The 16,098-nt window shown below is 41.3% G+C and overlaps 1 protein-coding gene across 7 annotated transcripts in view; it reads left to right on the top strand.

Moving 5' to 3' along the window:
• BTBD9 (BTB domain containing 9) overlaps positions 1–16,098 on the top strand; it is a 470,458-nt gene that overhangs the window by 369,323 nt on the left and 85,037 nt on the right. For all 7 annotated transcript variants that reach the window (XR_010126703.1, XM_054492585.2, XM_054492582.2 and 4 more), the window contains one exon: positions 13,462–13,569. Coding sequence is in view for 6 of the 7 variants with exons in the window: in XM_054492585.2 (XP_054348560.1) it covers positions 13,462–13,569 (108 nt within the window). In the remaining variant the exon portion in view is untranslated. The remainder of the gene's footprint in view (positions 1–13,461; positions 13,570–16,098) is intronic.

Below are 16,098 nucleotides of genomic sequence, written 5' to 3'. Positions count from 1 at the left end.
GTGTCTATCACCGGAAAGCCTGGTTTCTGTATAGGAGTTTACCCTGGTAGCTTGCCTGGAATACATTTTGAAGGATTAGTGTACATGGCACGGAGACTGGCCTCTGTGCCCAGTACACTCTGGTGAATATTCATGGCGGCACCTGGGAAGGTTATTTCTAGAAAGGCAATTCTTGCAGAATACATTCCAAAGAGGGAATGCTTTTCCTGTCTGATGTTCCCTCAACCAAACAAATGTGGAAGAGGGGAAGCTACTCTGCAGTTTTGGGGAGTATTCATGAGACAGAAACAACATCCTCACATCTTCTGCAGCAGTGGGGAGAACTGCAGACCCTCCCTTTGCAGAGCCTTTGCCTGGGCCTCCTGTTCAGTATAGGTGATCACAGGGAAGAAAAAAAAAGCAACTGCCCATTTAGCCTTTGGTCCTATAACCCACACCAGTTTGGTTTAATTACAGCTGTTTAGCAGTTAGGAAAGCTAGCGTTATTAATGTTCAGCTGAAAACGTTTGAATTAAAACTTGTGATCCCAGCTTTGAAGACCTGGATCAAGAAAACTATACTGAGTGGCCAGTGATCAAAAGAATTGCACTGAAAAACTTAATGAGCCATTTTTTCCTCTAGCTGTTACAAAAAAAAAAATACATAAAATATTGCTTTATTTTTCTGGCTTCTCACCATTCTTCAAAAGACTTATCACACAGTTACATATTAAATTGATTAATTATCTTTTATTTATAAGAATTTATAGTTGGTAGTTAGGATTTTCACCTTTATATACTGGTGGAGATGTTGCTATTATTTTTCTCATTAATGTTCTCTTTTTTAATGTTAAGTCATGTACCATATAGAGATTTATGATTTATCAGACACCTCAGCTTTCAAACAGAATAATGTACTTATTCTAAGTGCTTAAATTGTGTAGCACTTGCAACTTATTATAGTTTTGTTTTGTGTTTTAGAGGGTAGTTGTTTTCATGTGAGAGCCTTCGCAAACTATTTCATGAAAGAAGTCCATTAGAGAAGGGACTAACAGGGAGGAAATTCCAGGACAAGTAGATAGACAGACAGCATTTCATTGTCCATGGCCCACCAGAATAAACAGATTTGGGAATGCAGTGGGAGGAGGGCAGTAGTAACTTCGCCAAGCGAGAACCTGAAGGAGGAACAAGTCGCAGCTCACGCTGGTAGTAAGGCTGAAGGAGGTCTGAATTGGATAGGCAAGTGTTTTAAAATCATTTCTAGCAAGAGCTCAAGACTTTGTAGATTGTGCTCCGTGGGGAAAAGAAGATGATTTAAAGCTGGAGCAAAGGTTGAAACCCAGATCTGATTTGGGTGAAAAGGTCAGTCTGAGAAGAAAGAGAAAGAGGTGTGGGAAAATAGTACTGGTTGTGTTAAGAGAGACCAGAGAAGAGATTTGGTACGAACAAAAATAGAGAGATTACGTGATTGAATAGGAAGAGTTTTGCTGGTCGTTCATCCCTGCTGGAACATCCTCCTGACTGTAATATTCAGAGTTGAGCCTTCCCACCTGTTCTGCCCTTCTGTTCTTTCCCTTTATCACCAGGTCAAGAGAATACAAAGATCTGCATGTAGCTAAATTGCGAGTTCTCCCACAGACACAGATTCTTGTGAAAACTTGACCCAAGGGAACAGGGAGGAGCCATGGCACTTATTAAATTTCTCTTTGGCGCTGCTTCTTGGTGCGTTGTAGGCTGTGCGTGTGGGCATCTATTAGCATGTGGTCAGCGGATGGGCAGGAGAATAAGCTCAGTGGATGAAACAGCAGTCAGAATGGGTATTTTCATAAATTATCACTTATGTGAGACTCCCCAAAATGGTGTTGGGGCTAGGGGTGAAGTACTGGCTGGGGGAGGTTGTTTTTGCATTGAAACATAATTCATTCTTTAGAACACTGAAGATATTGTACAAGAATAAGTGACCCAGGTTTTTTGAGAGGAGTGATGTATCTATAGTTGCCTCACCTCTTTCCATCATAACTCGCCTCTTCTGCTCCCCATTTCTCCTTCGGTTTTGTTTTTTTTCTTCTTTTTTTTTGAGACGGAGTCTCGCTCTGTCACCCAGGCTGGAGTGCAGTGGTGCGATCTTGGCTCACTGCAAGCTCTGCTTCCCAGGTTCACGCCATTCTCCTCCCTCAGCCTCCCGAGTAGCTGGGACTACAGGCTCCCTCCACCTCGCCCAGCTAATTTTTTGTATTTTTAGTAGAGAGGGGGTTTCACCATGTTAGGCAGAGATGGTTTCAATCTCCTGACCTCGTGATCCACCCACCTTGGCCTCTCAAAGTGCTGGGATTACAGGCGTGAGCCACCACGCCCGGCCCCTCTCCTTCAGTTTAACTCAGTAGAGCTTATGATGTGTAAGGCATTGTGCTGGGAAATACCAAGGTCATTAGCCATGCATGGTCCCTGCACTGTAGGAGCATGGTCCAGTGGGCTCTCCTGAATGGACTTAGTCCAAAAAGCTGAAGGGAGGGGCCACTGGATGGTGTTATGCAGGGAACCTGGAGCCAAGGTGACTCTACTCCCCTACCTGTTGGATGAAGGCCCACACTGGGGCCTTTTGTTTCACAGAAGTCATAAATGTTAAGTAAAAATCCAAGAATTCTTAACACTCAGCTGTAGATTAGTACATTTTGAGCTCTTTAATGTGTCTGTCTGTTCTTATCGCCCTCCTAATAATTTCATAGAATTGAGGACAGAGAACAGAAAAGTTCACACAAATGCATATTGCCTTCAGCTATTAACAGAAGAAACTGATTCTGGCCTTTTACATTCACAACAGCCCGTAATAGCCTTCCTAGCAAATGAAGCTAAAAGCCAACTGGACCTGATGCCTGGGAGCTAAGCCCTATCGTCTGGGCAGGACCTCAGCATTTCTGCCTCTTACACATCCTTTTCTGATCCTGCTGGTGAGCCAAATCAGGCTGATCTCACCGATTGTATATACTCATCATGAGGAGGAAGCTGCTGGGATCAAGGCAGATGGCCTTGCTGGAGAGAGGAATTGGTGATGCCAAATTTAAATACGGGGGAAGATCTGTAAAAGCTGCGTACCTGCCTAGTGTGTCACTGCCCAAAAGGTCTGTAACATATTATGACTTCACCTTTTAAAATATCATAAGACCATTTGAGGGGTTCCCGATATTTTTGATGCCAACATTTTGCTTAAGGAAGGGGCTGTATTAGAGTCACTTTCCAAAATATAAGAATGCTTTTCTTCTCAAGGGCTGTTTGGCCTGGACAAATTTTTATCATATTTCCACATTGAAAGCATAAAATGAGATAATTTTTTTTTCTTTTTATTCTTTCTTTCTTTCTTTCTTTCTTTTTCTTTCTTTCTCTCTTTCTTTATTGAGACTGAGTTTTGCTCTTGTCGCTCAGGCTGGAATGCAATGGCACAATCTCGGCTCCCTGCAACCCCCTTCTCTTGGGTCCAAGCGATTCTCCTGCCTCAGCCTCCTGAGTAGCTGGGATTACAGGTGCACGCTGCCATGCCCGGCTAATTTTTGTATTTTTAATAGAGATGGGGTTTCCCCATGTTGCCCAGGCTGGTCTTGAACTCCTGACCTCAGGTGATCCACCCACCTCAGCCTCCTAAAGTGCTGGGATTACAGGTGTGAGCCACCATGCCTGGCCGAGAATTTTCATTAAATTGGACTGTGTAGTATGAAGTCTAGATCATAAGCCTGGGGCAAAATTTATTTGTTAAAAGAAAAAAAAGAGTTTGTCAAGTGATTAAATAATCTGTAAAAGATTGCTTGGGCAGTGTTTAGCCCATGTAAGAAAATTAACCAGGAAACTTAGGAAAATAGATTTGTGTTGAAAGCAGGAAATGTGCTGATTATAAATTGTTTTTTTTTTCCAAATGTGATAATGTATGCAAAAACATTTTGAAACCAGTGAGGTCTGTGTGAATGTGAGGTGGGACTGTGATTAATTGTTCACCATTCATTCCACACTCAGTATCTAATGAATATTGCAGCTGCAGCCATGTATTTGGTAATGTGGTGTTAGCTTTTATGTTATCATCTAAAACTTGAAATTAAAAACTTAATCCTTCTAAGAAGTGAAAAGATGGTCTTAGTTAGCTGTTAAAAGTTGGTCGTTTTAGCCAGGTGTGGTAGCTCACGCCTGTAAGCCCAGCACTGTGGGAGGCTGAGGCAGGCAGGTCGCTTGAGCCCAGGAGTTTGAGACCTATCTGGGCAACATGGCAAATCACCTTCTCCACAAAAAAATACAAAAAATTAGCCGGGCATGGTGGCGAGTGCCTGTAGTCCCAGCTACTTGGGAGGCTGAGGTGGGAGGATCACTTGAGCCCAGGAGGCGGAGATTGCAGTGAGCAGAGGTTGCAATGAGCCAAGATTGCGCCACTGAACTCCAGCCTGGGCAACAGATTGAGACCCTGTCTAAAAAAAAAAAAAAAAGATTGGTAGTTTTGTATTGTCTCCAAGTTTTGGAAAGTTTTGCCCCATCTAGCTATCCACAGTTATATCCTCCAGGCATAGTCTCCATTGATATTTTTCCACTTTCAGATAACTTACCTAGATTATACTATATTTCTCATGGTGTGTGGGCTTTAAATAAATAAGTAAATAATTATACTATATCAAATATACGATTTCATGAGAAAGAAAATCCCTCCTTAAATATCCCCCTTTCTCAATGAGCCAGCCTACACAGTGGAGCCAAAGTGTATACTTGCCACCTCCTCACGTTTGTAATCCTGTACTTCAGTTGACTAAACACAGAAACTACGTATGCCAGACACCCGAGAGCTTCTGCTTGCCTTTTCTCTGGCTACCTGCAAGAGAATATTGTTAACCAGTGCCATTGTTTCTTCCCCTTTTAGAGAAATCACCCTCCACGTCCCAGATATGAGAGATTAAACACTATGAGACAGTAGGTAGACTGTCTGATGATGTCCTTTGACTAATGCACTTTCCCAGAATCCATTCCATCTGATGAGCAGCCGGTTTTTCCCTCCTCCTGCTATTAGGAGACTGGTGTTCCCTTTGCCCTGAAAGGTCGTGGCCCATTCAGAGGCAGGCCCCTGTAGTGGCAACACCTCAGGAGTTCTCATGTCTGGAATCTGCAGGGCAGTTGCCTGGTCTACTTCACACACTTTTAAGAAAACATGGTTACTGGGCTCTAGGCTCCCGCTGAGAATCTCATTTTGGACTTGGCGTCCTCCAGCAGCTCTTCTCAGCTGGACCTTGCTCCCCACCTGAGGGTGAAGCCACATCATCAAATCCTGTGACAGCTGACAATAAGGAGCCCTCTCATCTTTGGGAAAGTCTCTCTTCTCACCAGCAAAGTTGTTTCTCTGAAGCTGTATTAATTCCTTCTGGAAGCTGTTACAGGCTCCCTCCTGCCCCTCAGTAGCAGAGATTAGAATAGGGATCCTAATGTGTTGTTTGTCTTTCTGCTTCTCATCCAGAGGAGCAGGAACTGGACTTTTCCGAATTGGGTGAAAGTGCTGACGTTTCCCTTTGTCACCACAACTCCTTACCTCTCTCCCTCACCTTTACAGCTGCCGCATCTGTTCTTTGCATCATGACCTCCAGTCTCTTTCTGTTCTGAAATTAGTCTACTATCTCTGATCCCACTTACCTCCTCAGAAGCCTAGAAGTGGTCATTACTTTTCCTGGCCCTTCGTTGCCTGACCCTGGCCTGTATCCTCCTTGTCACTGTTGGCCCTGCTTCCTCAGTGCCGCCGCTGAGGAGAGTTATAAACTACACTGATTGTAACATCTTTGCAAGGCTGTCTCTCTGCAGCTCCACTGATGCCGCTGAGCCCACTCCAAAGCCTGTTTTGCTTTGCCACCGTACACCACAGTCTTACCGCTCTGCATTTCTACATAGAATCCTCTTTCATAATTGAACGAAAAGATTGCCATCATAAGGGAGGTTTCCCACCACCCCTGCTCTTTACCTCATTGTCTCTCTGGTCCTGTAGTCATCACGGTATCATTGCCATCCTCATTGCCATAACATCTGCTCTTATTGAGTACCTTTTCTGTCCAGTGCACTCCATCAGGAGCTTATCTTTGGCCCTTTTAGTTCCAAGTAACAGAAACCAAGTAAAGATAGGTTAAGCCGCAAATGGTAACTTTATTTAAGTGATTAGAAGATTTCTCATGGAATACTAGGGCAGAAACTCGGAGGGCCCTAGTAGGTTTTGAAACCAGACATTGGAATCTGTCAGGACCCCAGGTAGCCCTCCCTGGACTGCACAGCCTGTGGTCTCTGCTTCTCACTGCAGATACCCTTCTTTGCTTCTGTATGCCTGTGATCAAAGAGACTCACCCCAGAATGCCTGTATTTTCATCATCTCATTTGAAGTGAACAGGGCACGTTAAGCTGGAATCTCACATAATTCTAAATTTTTGAGAAAGGAAATCTGATTAGCCCAGCATGGATTGGGCAGCTTCCAAGTCCAGAGGATAAACTGAGCTCAGGAATCTCCCATGTCCACCTTGAGGTTGGGCTGGAAAGAGTTGTCAAAGACAGGAGTTGCTGTGTAACGTACAGACATACCAAAAAAACCTCTGCATATGCTGTAACAGAATTATTAAATGGTAGAACTGGAAGAGTGCTGAGAAGCCATCAAATCTCGACATTTAATGTCACAAAGGATGAAACCGAAGTATAAGTAAATTAAGTGACTTGCCTAATGTTACTGAGTAGTTATTCAGTAAATATTTTTTGAATTGTTGAATGGAAGACAATTATTTCTGAAGAACTTAAAGGATCTTTACCAAAGAATATACTGTATACATTTTTGAGATCAGGAGTATCTTTGACTTTAACTGAAAGATTAGGAATGGATTTGATCATAAGTTATTGCACTATCACTAATATCCTGGTTGTTGATCTTCCTTTAGTTTGTTTTCACCCAAATGAGAAAATTTAGCAACAGTGGCATTATGGTCCCAGGCCTTCCAGTGGAATTTCCCACAAATGATGGGCAGTTAGAAACAGGCAAAACAGGCCCTTGCTTCTGGTCTAAAAGGCACCAATTCAGTGGAGAAGCTGTTGACCTCAACTGTTATACTTCAGCCATTGTTCACAGTGTGGCACAGCATTAATCCCTTAAGAAAAGGATGAAAAAAATGCCATTCAGCACAACATAGTTTGTCATCGCATGCATAATGCAGACTTTCCAATTAGAATGCTACAATTTGGAAACTTTCTTCACAGACTGATGAGAGAGCAACTATTTTAAAGACTGGAAACCTCAGTCCACTGGGTTTGCCTTGAGTCATTTCTGACTCGAGCCACAAAGAAAAGAGTTTTGAAAACATATTCGCTATTGAATTTTGTATCAAAATACCAGCAAGGAGAGCAATTAGTTGCTGTAAACTGAACCCCTGGTAATCAATGGTATGCAGCCAGCCAGAGCATTTATGGAAGATGTAAGCAAAATCACATCTGCTAATCAATTAAAAAAAAAAAAAAAAGCCCAGCACTTCACTGCTTTTAGGGAAACTTCACAGTGAGAATAAGGGAAGATGGAGGAGACAACATATATAATATCACCAGGCATTTCATGCTGTGCTCATTAGTTAGAGAGGTTTGTGGCAACAGCTAAACACCGACCTGATCTGCATCAGTAAATCTTGGCCAGCAACTTCCTTTATTCTGCCCGTTTTGAAAATGGCTTCTGATCTATGGGTGGAAGTGTGTGGTGTATGTTTAAGGAGCTCATTTCAGTTAAGGTCATAGAGAGTGTCTGTCCTGGATGAGCTCACCATGCAAACATTCCCAGCTAGTTTACAAGTCAGAAATAGCTCTCTGTTGTTGCAGGCACAAAGACATAAGAATACACTTTGCAGGCAGCCAAAGAAGTGAAGGGAATTGGTAGAACAAAATTCCTCTCAATGGAAAAGCAGAGGTTAAATCAGTTTTTCCTTTAGTGTTCTTCAGCTGCAGTTGTTTTTTTCAATCAAATCAACAAAGGGGTTTAATTCCTGCCTAAGCCTAAATTCCAAGCAAATGTGCATCCTAGGCATGAGTTAGAAGTCCTCTTTAAAACTTCAGCATGTAGGTTGAGTCTGAGCCCTAGGCTCGATGACCTGAGATCCGTCAGTGTCCCTTTTCCACTCAGGAGTCACCATGACCCCACATCTCCAGTCCCTGGGGACTCTTAATAGAGGACTAGAGAGAGGATGTCTCAACCAGTATGAGCACTTGGCTGCTGTTCAGAAAAAAAGAATTTAGGCCAGAATAAATTATGGAGGTAAAGATCGATAGACTAGGCTAATAAAAATTAATACCTTCAGCATGCAAACTATGATAGGCAGTGGATTAATACCCTTTAAATATAGAGGACATTTTGTAAGTCATTAACAAAAAGATAAATATAAGTAGAAAATGGGTAAAATGTTCAAGCTCAATAAGTTAAAAATTGCAGATTAATAAGATATTTCAGCTATCAAATTAGCAGTATTTTTAAACATAATATATAATATTGGTGATGATGCACAGAAACAGGCATTTGTTATGCAATGCTGGTAGTGTTAATATAAATTGGTATAGATTTTTGCTTGGGGTTGGGGGGAATAGAAGTATATAGCTATTTTATGATATATATCAAAGCCTCAAGATGTTATATGCCCTGCTTCAGGAGTTTCACTTACAGAATCATTGAAAGACAATAATCATAGATTTAGCTTAAGAATATCTATCACAAAATTTTCATAATAGGCTGGACTCAGTGGCTCATGCTTTTAATCCCAACACTTTGAGAAGCTGAGGTGGAGGGATTGCTTAAGGCCAGGAGTTGGAGACTAGTCTAGGCAACAAAATTAAAAAAAATATATATCAGCTGGGCATGGTGGTGTGCACCTGTAGTCCTAGCTACTCAGGAAGCTGAGGCAGGAGGATCACTTGAGTCCAGGAAATTGAGGCTGCAGTGAACTATGATTGTGTCACTGCATTCTGCAGCCTGGGAAACAAAGCAAAACCCTGTTTCCAAAGGAAAAAAAAAAAGAATTTTCATAACAGTGAAATATTAACTATTTAAGTGTCAAATAATAATAGATTGATTAAATAAAGTATGAGACATCCATACAGTACAATACTATGAAGTCAGTACATATGATGTAGAAGAATATTTGATGATACAAAAAGATATTCATAATAGACCATTAAGCAAAAGTAGCAAGTTACAAACCATATGCACTGTGTGTATATGTTTTAAAAGTTACTGGAATTTCAGATTACCTTCATTTTAAGATAATAATTTGCCTTGAAACAAATTGGAGGACTTTTATAGAATAAGCTACTTACAGAGCATGATATATACAACTTAAAATATGTTATCACTCCAAGAATATCTACTAGAACATATATGATACTCATAATTTATCCTTCTTTTTTTTATCTTCTCCATATCCCATATCCTCTTCAAGGCAGTCATTTTCCATGACATGTTTTGAGATTTGGTTAGGTTCTATCCCAAAAGGGACTGACCATTTTCATTTCAGTCCTCTCTAGAAACACTAGCTTATGATTATCTAGAAGGATAGGGAATATGATAAACCTGGCTCTCCATAAATAATTAAAAATTCCATTAGGGAAAATGACCTCAACATTATCTTCCAACAACGGTTCTGGTAACAGAACTGTTAAATGAAGAGAATGATTAATTGATTTGAAGTTTTCCCCTAGTTTTACTCTACTGTGTCAGAGTTACGAATGATTTCAGTCCAGAACATATATGGAACATATGCCATGAACAGAGCCCACATGTTTGAAGCAGAGTTTTTAAAAAGAGAAAGATCAAACATCTTTCTAAAGTTCTTATAATCAAAATGAGAGCCAGACAAACATAGGAGCAAAAAATACACTTTTAAAAGTTACTCAAAATAAATATAAATTAGCATAGGCTAACTGCATAAAAGTGCTTAGAGACTAGGATAATATTTGAGGAAACGACTAATAAAGGAAATGATTCACGTTCTTATAAGAAAATTAGTGTAATCTAAGAGTAGAATTTTGGGACACTTAAGAACAACAGAGTGGAATTCTTTCCGATTCATTCAGGGTACTTTGAGAGATTAAACACTCAGGTGTATGAAAGAGAATCAGTAGGTATCATCTGCTAATGCTTTCCAAACCCATTTAACAGTTTTCTCTACTTAAAAGATGAGTTCAAAAATATTAGGTAGTATGGGTTTAGTAATTGATAGCAAACAGAATTACAATAGAAAATAAGGAATGAAAGGGAAGGCGAGCCCTTAAGGAGGCCAGGCGAGAGGGTAGCTTGAGGCCAGGAGTTTGACCCTGCCTGGCCAACACAGTGAGACCCTATCTCTACAAAATAATATTTTTTTGTTTGTTTTTTAATTAGCTGGGTGTGATAGTGTGTGCCTGTAATCCCAGCTACTTGGGAGGCTAAGGCAGGAGGATTTCTTTAGCCCAGGAGTTTGAAATCATAGCTGCAGTGAGCTATGATTGCACCACTGCACTCCAGCCTGGGCAACAGAGAGAGAAGCTGTCCCCCCAACCTCCCCCAACTAAAAAAAAAGGTACTGGTAAAGGAAGACGGAAAATACAGGCAATCCTAGTCCTCAGTAATAGCTTTATATGTGACACTAAACTGAACTTGTGCAAAGGATTTTCACTGATTATAATAATAAGATTAAGGGAAAATAATATAAACTACTTTTATAGAGTGACAGGTTAGAGGTTGTAAATTGTGAACCAGATATATAAACTGAGAGTAATGGAAACATTTGGCAGTGGGATTACAGAAATGGGCTTTTGGTGAAGGTACCAGGTTAGAACCTTGTATCATTGCCATCACTTAGTTACTGTATGAGTTTAGACAAATTACTTAACATGCTTTAATCCTCACACTTTCAGTGTCTGTAATTTCATAATAATAGTGCTTGCTAAGAGGATATTTAGAAGGATTTTAATAAGACAAATTGTATAGAGCACTTAACATAGGGCCTAATACACAGTTAACATTAAAGAAATGTTGGTCATCATGATCATTATTATTGATTTTGTTTTGTTTTTTTGTTTTTTTTTTGAGACAGAGTCTCGCTCTGTGGCCTGGGCTGGAGTGCAGTGGTATGATCTCAGCTCACTGCAAGCTCCGCCTCCCGGATTCAAGCGATTCTCCTGCCTCAGCCTCCCGAGTAGCTGGGATTACAGGCACCCACCACCACGCCCAGCTAATTTTTTGTATTTTTAGTAGAGACAGCTTTTCACTGTGTTAGCCAGGATGGTCTCGATCTCTAGATCTCGTGATCCACCCGCCTCGGCCTCCCAAAGTGCTGGGATTACAGGCGTGAGCCACTGCGCCCGGCCATTATTGCTGTTGTTACAAAGAATATATTTGCTCAGCAAGCACTGACTGAGTTTAAGCTCCATGTGAGACATTATGTCAATGATATAGAAAAAATCAGTAAGACATAGACACTGCCTTCAAGGAGCTCACTATCTATGCTAGCTGGTAGAGGAAGCAAACACATATGACCAACTATAAAGCAGTAAAACACATAGTTTGTATGGGAAGGACTTTTAAGGCTGAAATAATAGAAAACAATATCTGTCTCCCCTGTGGCACTGTCAGAAGCAAAATACTAATCCTGTACTGCAATGTTCAGATTATTTTTTAAAATTATTTTTTAGGCTGGCCGCGGTGGCTCACGCCTGTAATCCCAACACTTTGGGAGGCTGAGGCAGGTGGATCACCTGAGGTCAGGAGTTCGAGACCAGCCTGGCCAACCTGGTGATACCCCTTCTCTACTAAAAATACAAAAATTAGCTGGGCATGGTGGCGGGCACCTGTAATCCCAGCTACTTGGGAGGCTGAGGCAGGAGAATCACTTGAACCCGGGAGGAAGAGGTTGCAGTGAGCCGAGATCGCACCATTGCACTCCAGCCTGGGAGACAGAGTGAGACTCCATCTCAAAATATATATATATATTTATTTTTTTTAATGGAGGAATAACACACACAGAGTGAACAGATCTTTTATGTGTAGATCTTTTATGTGTAGCTCACAGAGTGAACAGATCTTTTATGTGTACATGCATATATGCTCGTGTAACTACCACTCAGATCAAAATTAGCACTTTTCCAGGATTCTAGAAAGTTCCCTTTTACCCTTTCCTAGTCGATACCTCCCCCAGAACTAACCACTATTCTGATTCTTGTCACCAACAGATAAATTGTCTGCTTTGAGCTTCATGTAAATGGAGTTACACAGTTAATGCTTAAGTTCTTATCTGGGCAGAAAAGGGGGATAAGAACAGGACCAAGGTAATCAATTTCCAAATAATGAAAGTTTTGCAAATGAATGTATATTTGCCTATATCTCCAAATCAGATAACCCTACTACAGCTATGTAAAAATCCTGGTGAGAATAAGAAGGAAGCTAAAACATAATAATAAAGGTGATGGGGTTATCACCAGTTAGAAAATACTATAAGAAATATCAATTAGACCAGCACAGCGGCTCACACCTGTAATCCTGGCACTTTGGGAGGCTGAGGTGGGAGGATCACTTGAGGCTAGAAGTTTGAGACCAGCCTGGGCAACATAGCGAGACCCTGACTCTACATAAAATTTAAAAATAGCTGGGCATGGTGGTGCATGCCTGTAGCTACTTGGGAGGCTGAGGTGGAAGGATCACTTGAGCCCAGGAGTTGGAGGCTGCAGTGAGCTATGATCACACCACTGCAGTCCAGTCTGGGCAGCAGAGTGAATGGCTCTAAAAATAAAAATAAAAATAAAAAAAATCAATTAGGCTGGGCACTGTGGCTCATACCTATAATCTCAGCACTTTGGGAGGCAAAGGTAGGAGGATACTTGAAGCCAGGAGTTCAGGACCTGCCTGGGCAATATAGTGAGACTGTGCCTCTACGAAAAAAAAAAAAAAAAAAGTGTGCACCTATAGTCCCAGCTTCAGGAGCCTGAGGTGGGAGGATCACTCGAGCCTAGGAGTTGGAGGCTACAGTGAGCCTCCACTGTTTACACCACTGATTACTCCACTGCACTCCAGTCAGGGTGACAGAGAAACACCTTGTCTCTAAAAACAAAACTTAAAATAAAAAATCAACTCAAAATTACAGATTCTCCCATGAGCAGTGGTCAGCCAAGCCAACTAACTGGAGAGGAGAGCTAGAAGAAGCTGGAAGGGTGATCTGGGGACATCTTCTCTCTCCTAAACCAGTTTAAAGAACTTTGCCACCAGTGGGGCAGAGGCTGCCTGGGACTGGGGGACTTGTGAAAAAAACTAAAGATTAAAAGCCTCTCACTGCAGACTGACTGCCTGTTCTCTTCATACTTTTTTGGGATTCACCTTCTTTGTCCTGTCCTAGAAATGTGCTGGACAACGGAGGTGGGTGGGAGGGATATGCCCACAGCCTAAGGAAACAACCAGTTAAAACGTTTACAGCAATCTTATGTTTTTCCCTTTGTTCAGGTTACTACTTTGGGATTGTGATGATCGAAGCTATAGCTACTACGTTGAGGTTTCTACCAACCAGCAACAGTGGACCATGGTTGCTGACAGAACTAAAGTCTCCTGCAAGTAAGTTGTGTCTTTTCTGGAATTTATTCCTGTTGAAAAGAGTCTTCCCAGTGGATTGGGAGGCTCCAAAGAAGAGTCATAGAATCACCGAATTACATTCTTATTTGGAGGTGGAAAACACACTCCAGTGATCTTCTCTTCAGTTTTGACTATTAAATACTTATATGAAATTTACTTGATGTCACCAAACAGGGTTTCTCTATTCTGTGGTGTGAATTTGACTCACGCTTTTGAAAATGACATGTGTGCCTAAATAGCGGAAAAAAGATACTTTCCTTATGCAATCAATCCTCTCTCAGACCCCCCACCCCGCCGTGCCCACCATACCCCACACTACTCTTTTTTTTTTAATACTTTAAGTTCTAGGGTACATGTGCACAATATGCAGGTTTGATTCATAGGTATACATGTGCCATGTTGGTTTGCTGCACCCATCAGCTTATCAGTTACAGTAGGTATTTCTCTTAATGCTATCCCTCTCCTACCCCCCCACCCCACGACAGGCCCCGGTGTGTGATGTTCTCCACCCTATGTCCAAGTGTTCTCATTGTTCAATTCCCACCTATGAGTGAGAACATTTTTTAGGATTGTTTTCTTCCTTAAAGAACTTTGCTGAAGCAATGCATACTTTAGTAGTTATTATGGGGCTCTATCCTATTCCCCACACTCATAGCATTCTCAGGGCTAGCGTCAATATTTATTTATCTCATCTTGTTAACTATGCTGTTACTCAAACTAAGGAAAGCCTTGTACCTTATTTCTCCATGCAAACAGAGGCATTTAATGCATATGGCACTGGGGCTGTTTAGACTTGTCTGCTTGCAGCAGAAGATAGGAGGAAGGAGTCTGTGGGCTCTGAGCAGCCTAGCATCATGGTACATGAAAAGAGATCAGTGCCTCTTTGTGTAGAGCCAGAATCTCTAAGAGGCAAGGTAGAGCAAATGTGTTTCTCTTTTTCTTTTTTAAATTGAGATATAATTCATATACCATAAAATTTACACTTTTAAAGTGTACAACTGAGTGATTTTTAGTATAGTCACAGTATTGTGCAACCATCACTGCTATCTAATATTCCAGAACATTTTCATCACCCCAAAAAGAAACATCTTTCCCATTAGCAGTCACTCCCCATTTCCCTCCAACTCTCCCAGCCCCAGCATCCAATAATCTACTTTCTGTCTTTTCTTTATGGATTTGCATACTCTGGACATTTCATATAAATGGAATCATATAGTATGTGACCTTTTGTTCCTTGCTTCTTTCACTTAGCATAGTGTTTTCAAGGTTCATCCGTGTTGTAGCATATATCCGAATTTCATTTTTTATGGCTGAATAGTATTCCATTGTATGCATATACCACATTTGTTTATCCATTCTTCAGTTGATAAACATTTGAATTGTTTCCACTTCTTGGCTATTATGAATAATGATGCTATGAACATTCCTGTACAAGTTTTTATGTGAACATGTATTTTCAATTCCTTTGGGTATATATCTGAGAGTAGAATTGCTGGGTCATCAGATAACTCTGCGTTTAACTTTTTGAGGAACTGCCAAAATTTTTCACAGCAGCTGCACCATTTTACATTCCCACCAGCAATGGTTGAGGGTTCTAATTTTTCCACATTCTCACAAGCACTTGCTATTGCCCATCTTTTTGACCATAGCCATCCTAGTAGGGATGAAGTAGCATATCATTATGGTTTTCATGTGCATTTCCCTCACGGCTAATGATGTTGAGCATCTTTTCATGTGCTTACTTGGGGTGGGGGCAGGGTCTCACTCTGTTGCCCAGATTGGAGTGCAGTGGTGCTCTCAAGGCTTCCTGTAACCTGAAATTCCTGGGCTCAAGTGATCTTCCCACCTCAGTCTCCCAGGCAGCTGGGACTACAGCTGCGTGCCACTGTGCCCAGCTAATTTTTTTTTTTTTTTTTTTTGTAGAAACAGCACCTCACCATGTTGCCTAGGCTGGGCCAAGATTTCTTAACAGTATTAATGATGGCTTGTTTGATGCGACGTCTGACACCATCATCACCATTATTATTGTAGTAATTATCAGCATATATATATTGGTTAGGTTAACTCTTGCTACTGTAACAAATAAGCTTCAGTATTTCCGTGGCTTAATACAATAGTTTATTTCTCAGTCATGGGACAGTCAGTGTGTGTGTTCCTAGTTAAGTGATTTTCCCAGAAGTGACAGGAACCCAGGCAGCTTCTTTCTTGTGGTTCTGCCATCTAGGTTCTCCTCAGCATCAGCCACATTTAGCTGGCAGGAGAAAGAACAGAGAAGGTACACCTAGTTCTGAAAAGCCTTGCTCTAGGGGTAGCATACATGCCTTCCACTCACGTGCCACTGAGATGAACTAGTCACATTGCCATACTAGATGCTGCTATGGCTGGGAAATGTAGTCAGTTCCTGCTTGGGTAGCCACTTCCCAGTGGAGCACAGATCTTGTTACCATCTCAGCCTCTTCTTCCAGAAGCAGAGCTGAGATTTAAATCCAGGTTCTTGCCACTATACCACAT

The sequence above is a fragment of the Pongo pygmaeus genome, chromosome 5 (genome assembly GCF_028885625.2).
Source record: "Pongo pygmaeus isolate AG05252 chromosome 5, NHGRI_mPonPyg2-v2.0_pri, whole genome shotgun sequence".
Taxonomy (NCBI): Eukaryota; Metazoa; Chordata; class Mammalia; order Primates; family Hominidae; genus Pongo; species Pongo pygmaeus.
The sequence above is the reverse complement of the archived record's forward strand: the minus strand, read 5'-3'. Positions and strand labels throughout refer to the sequence as shown.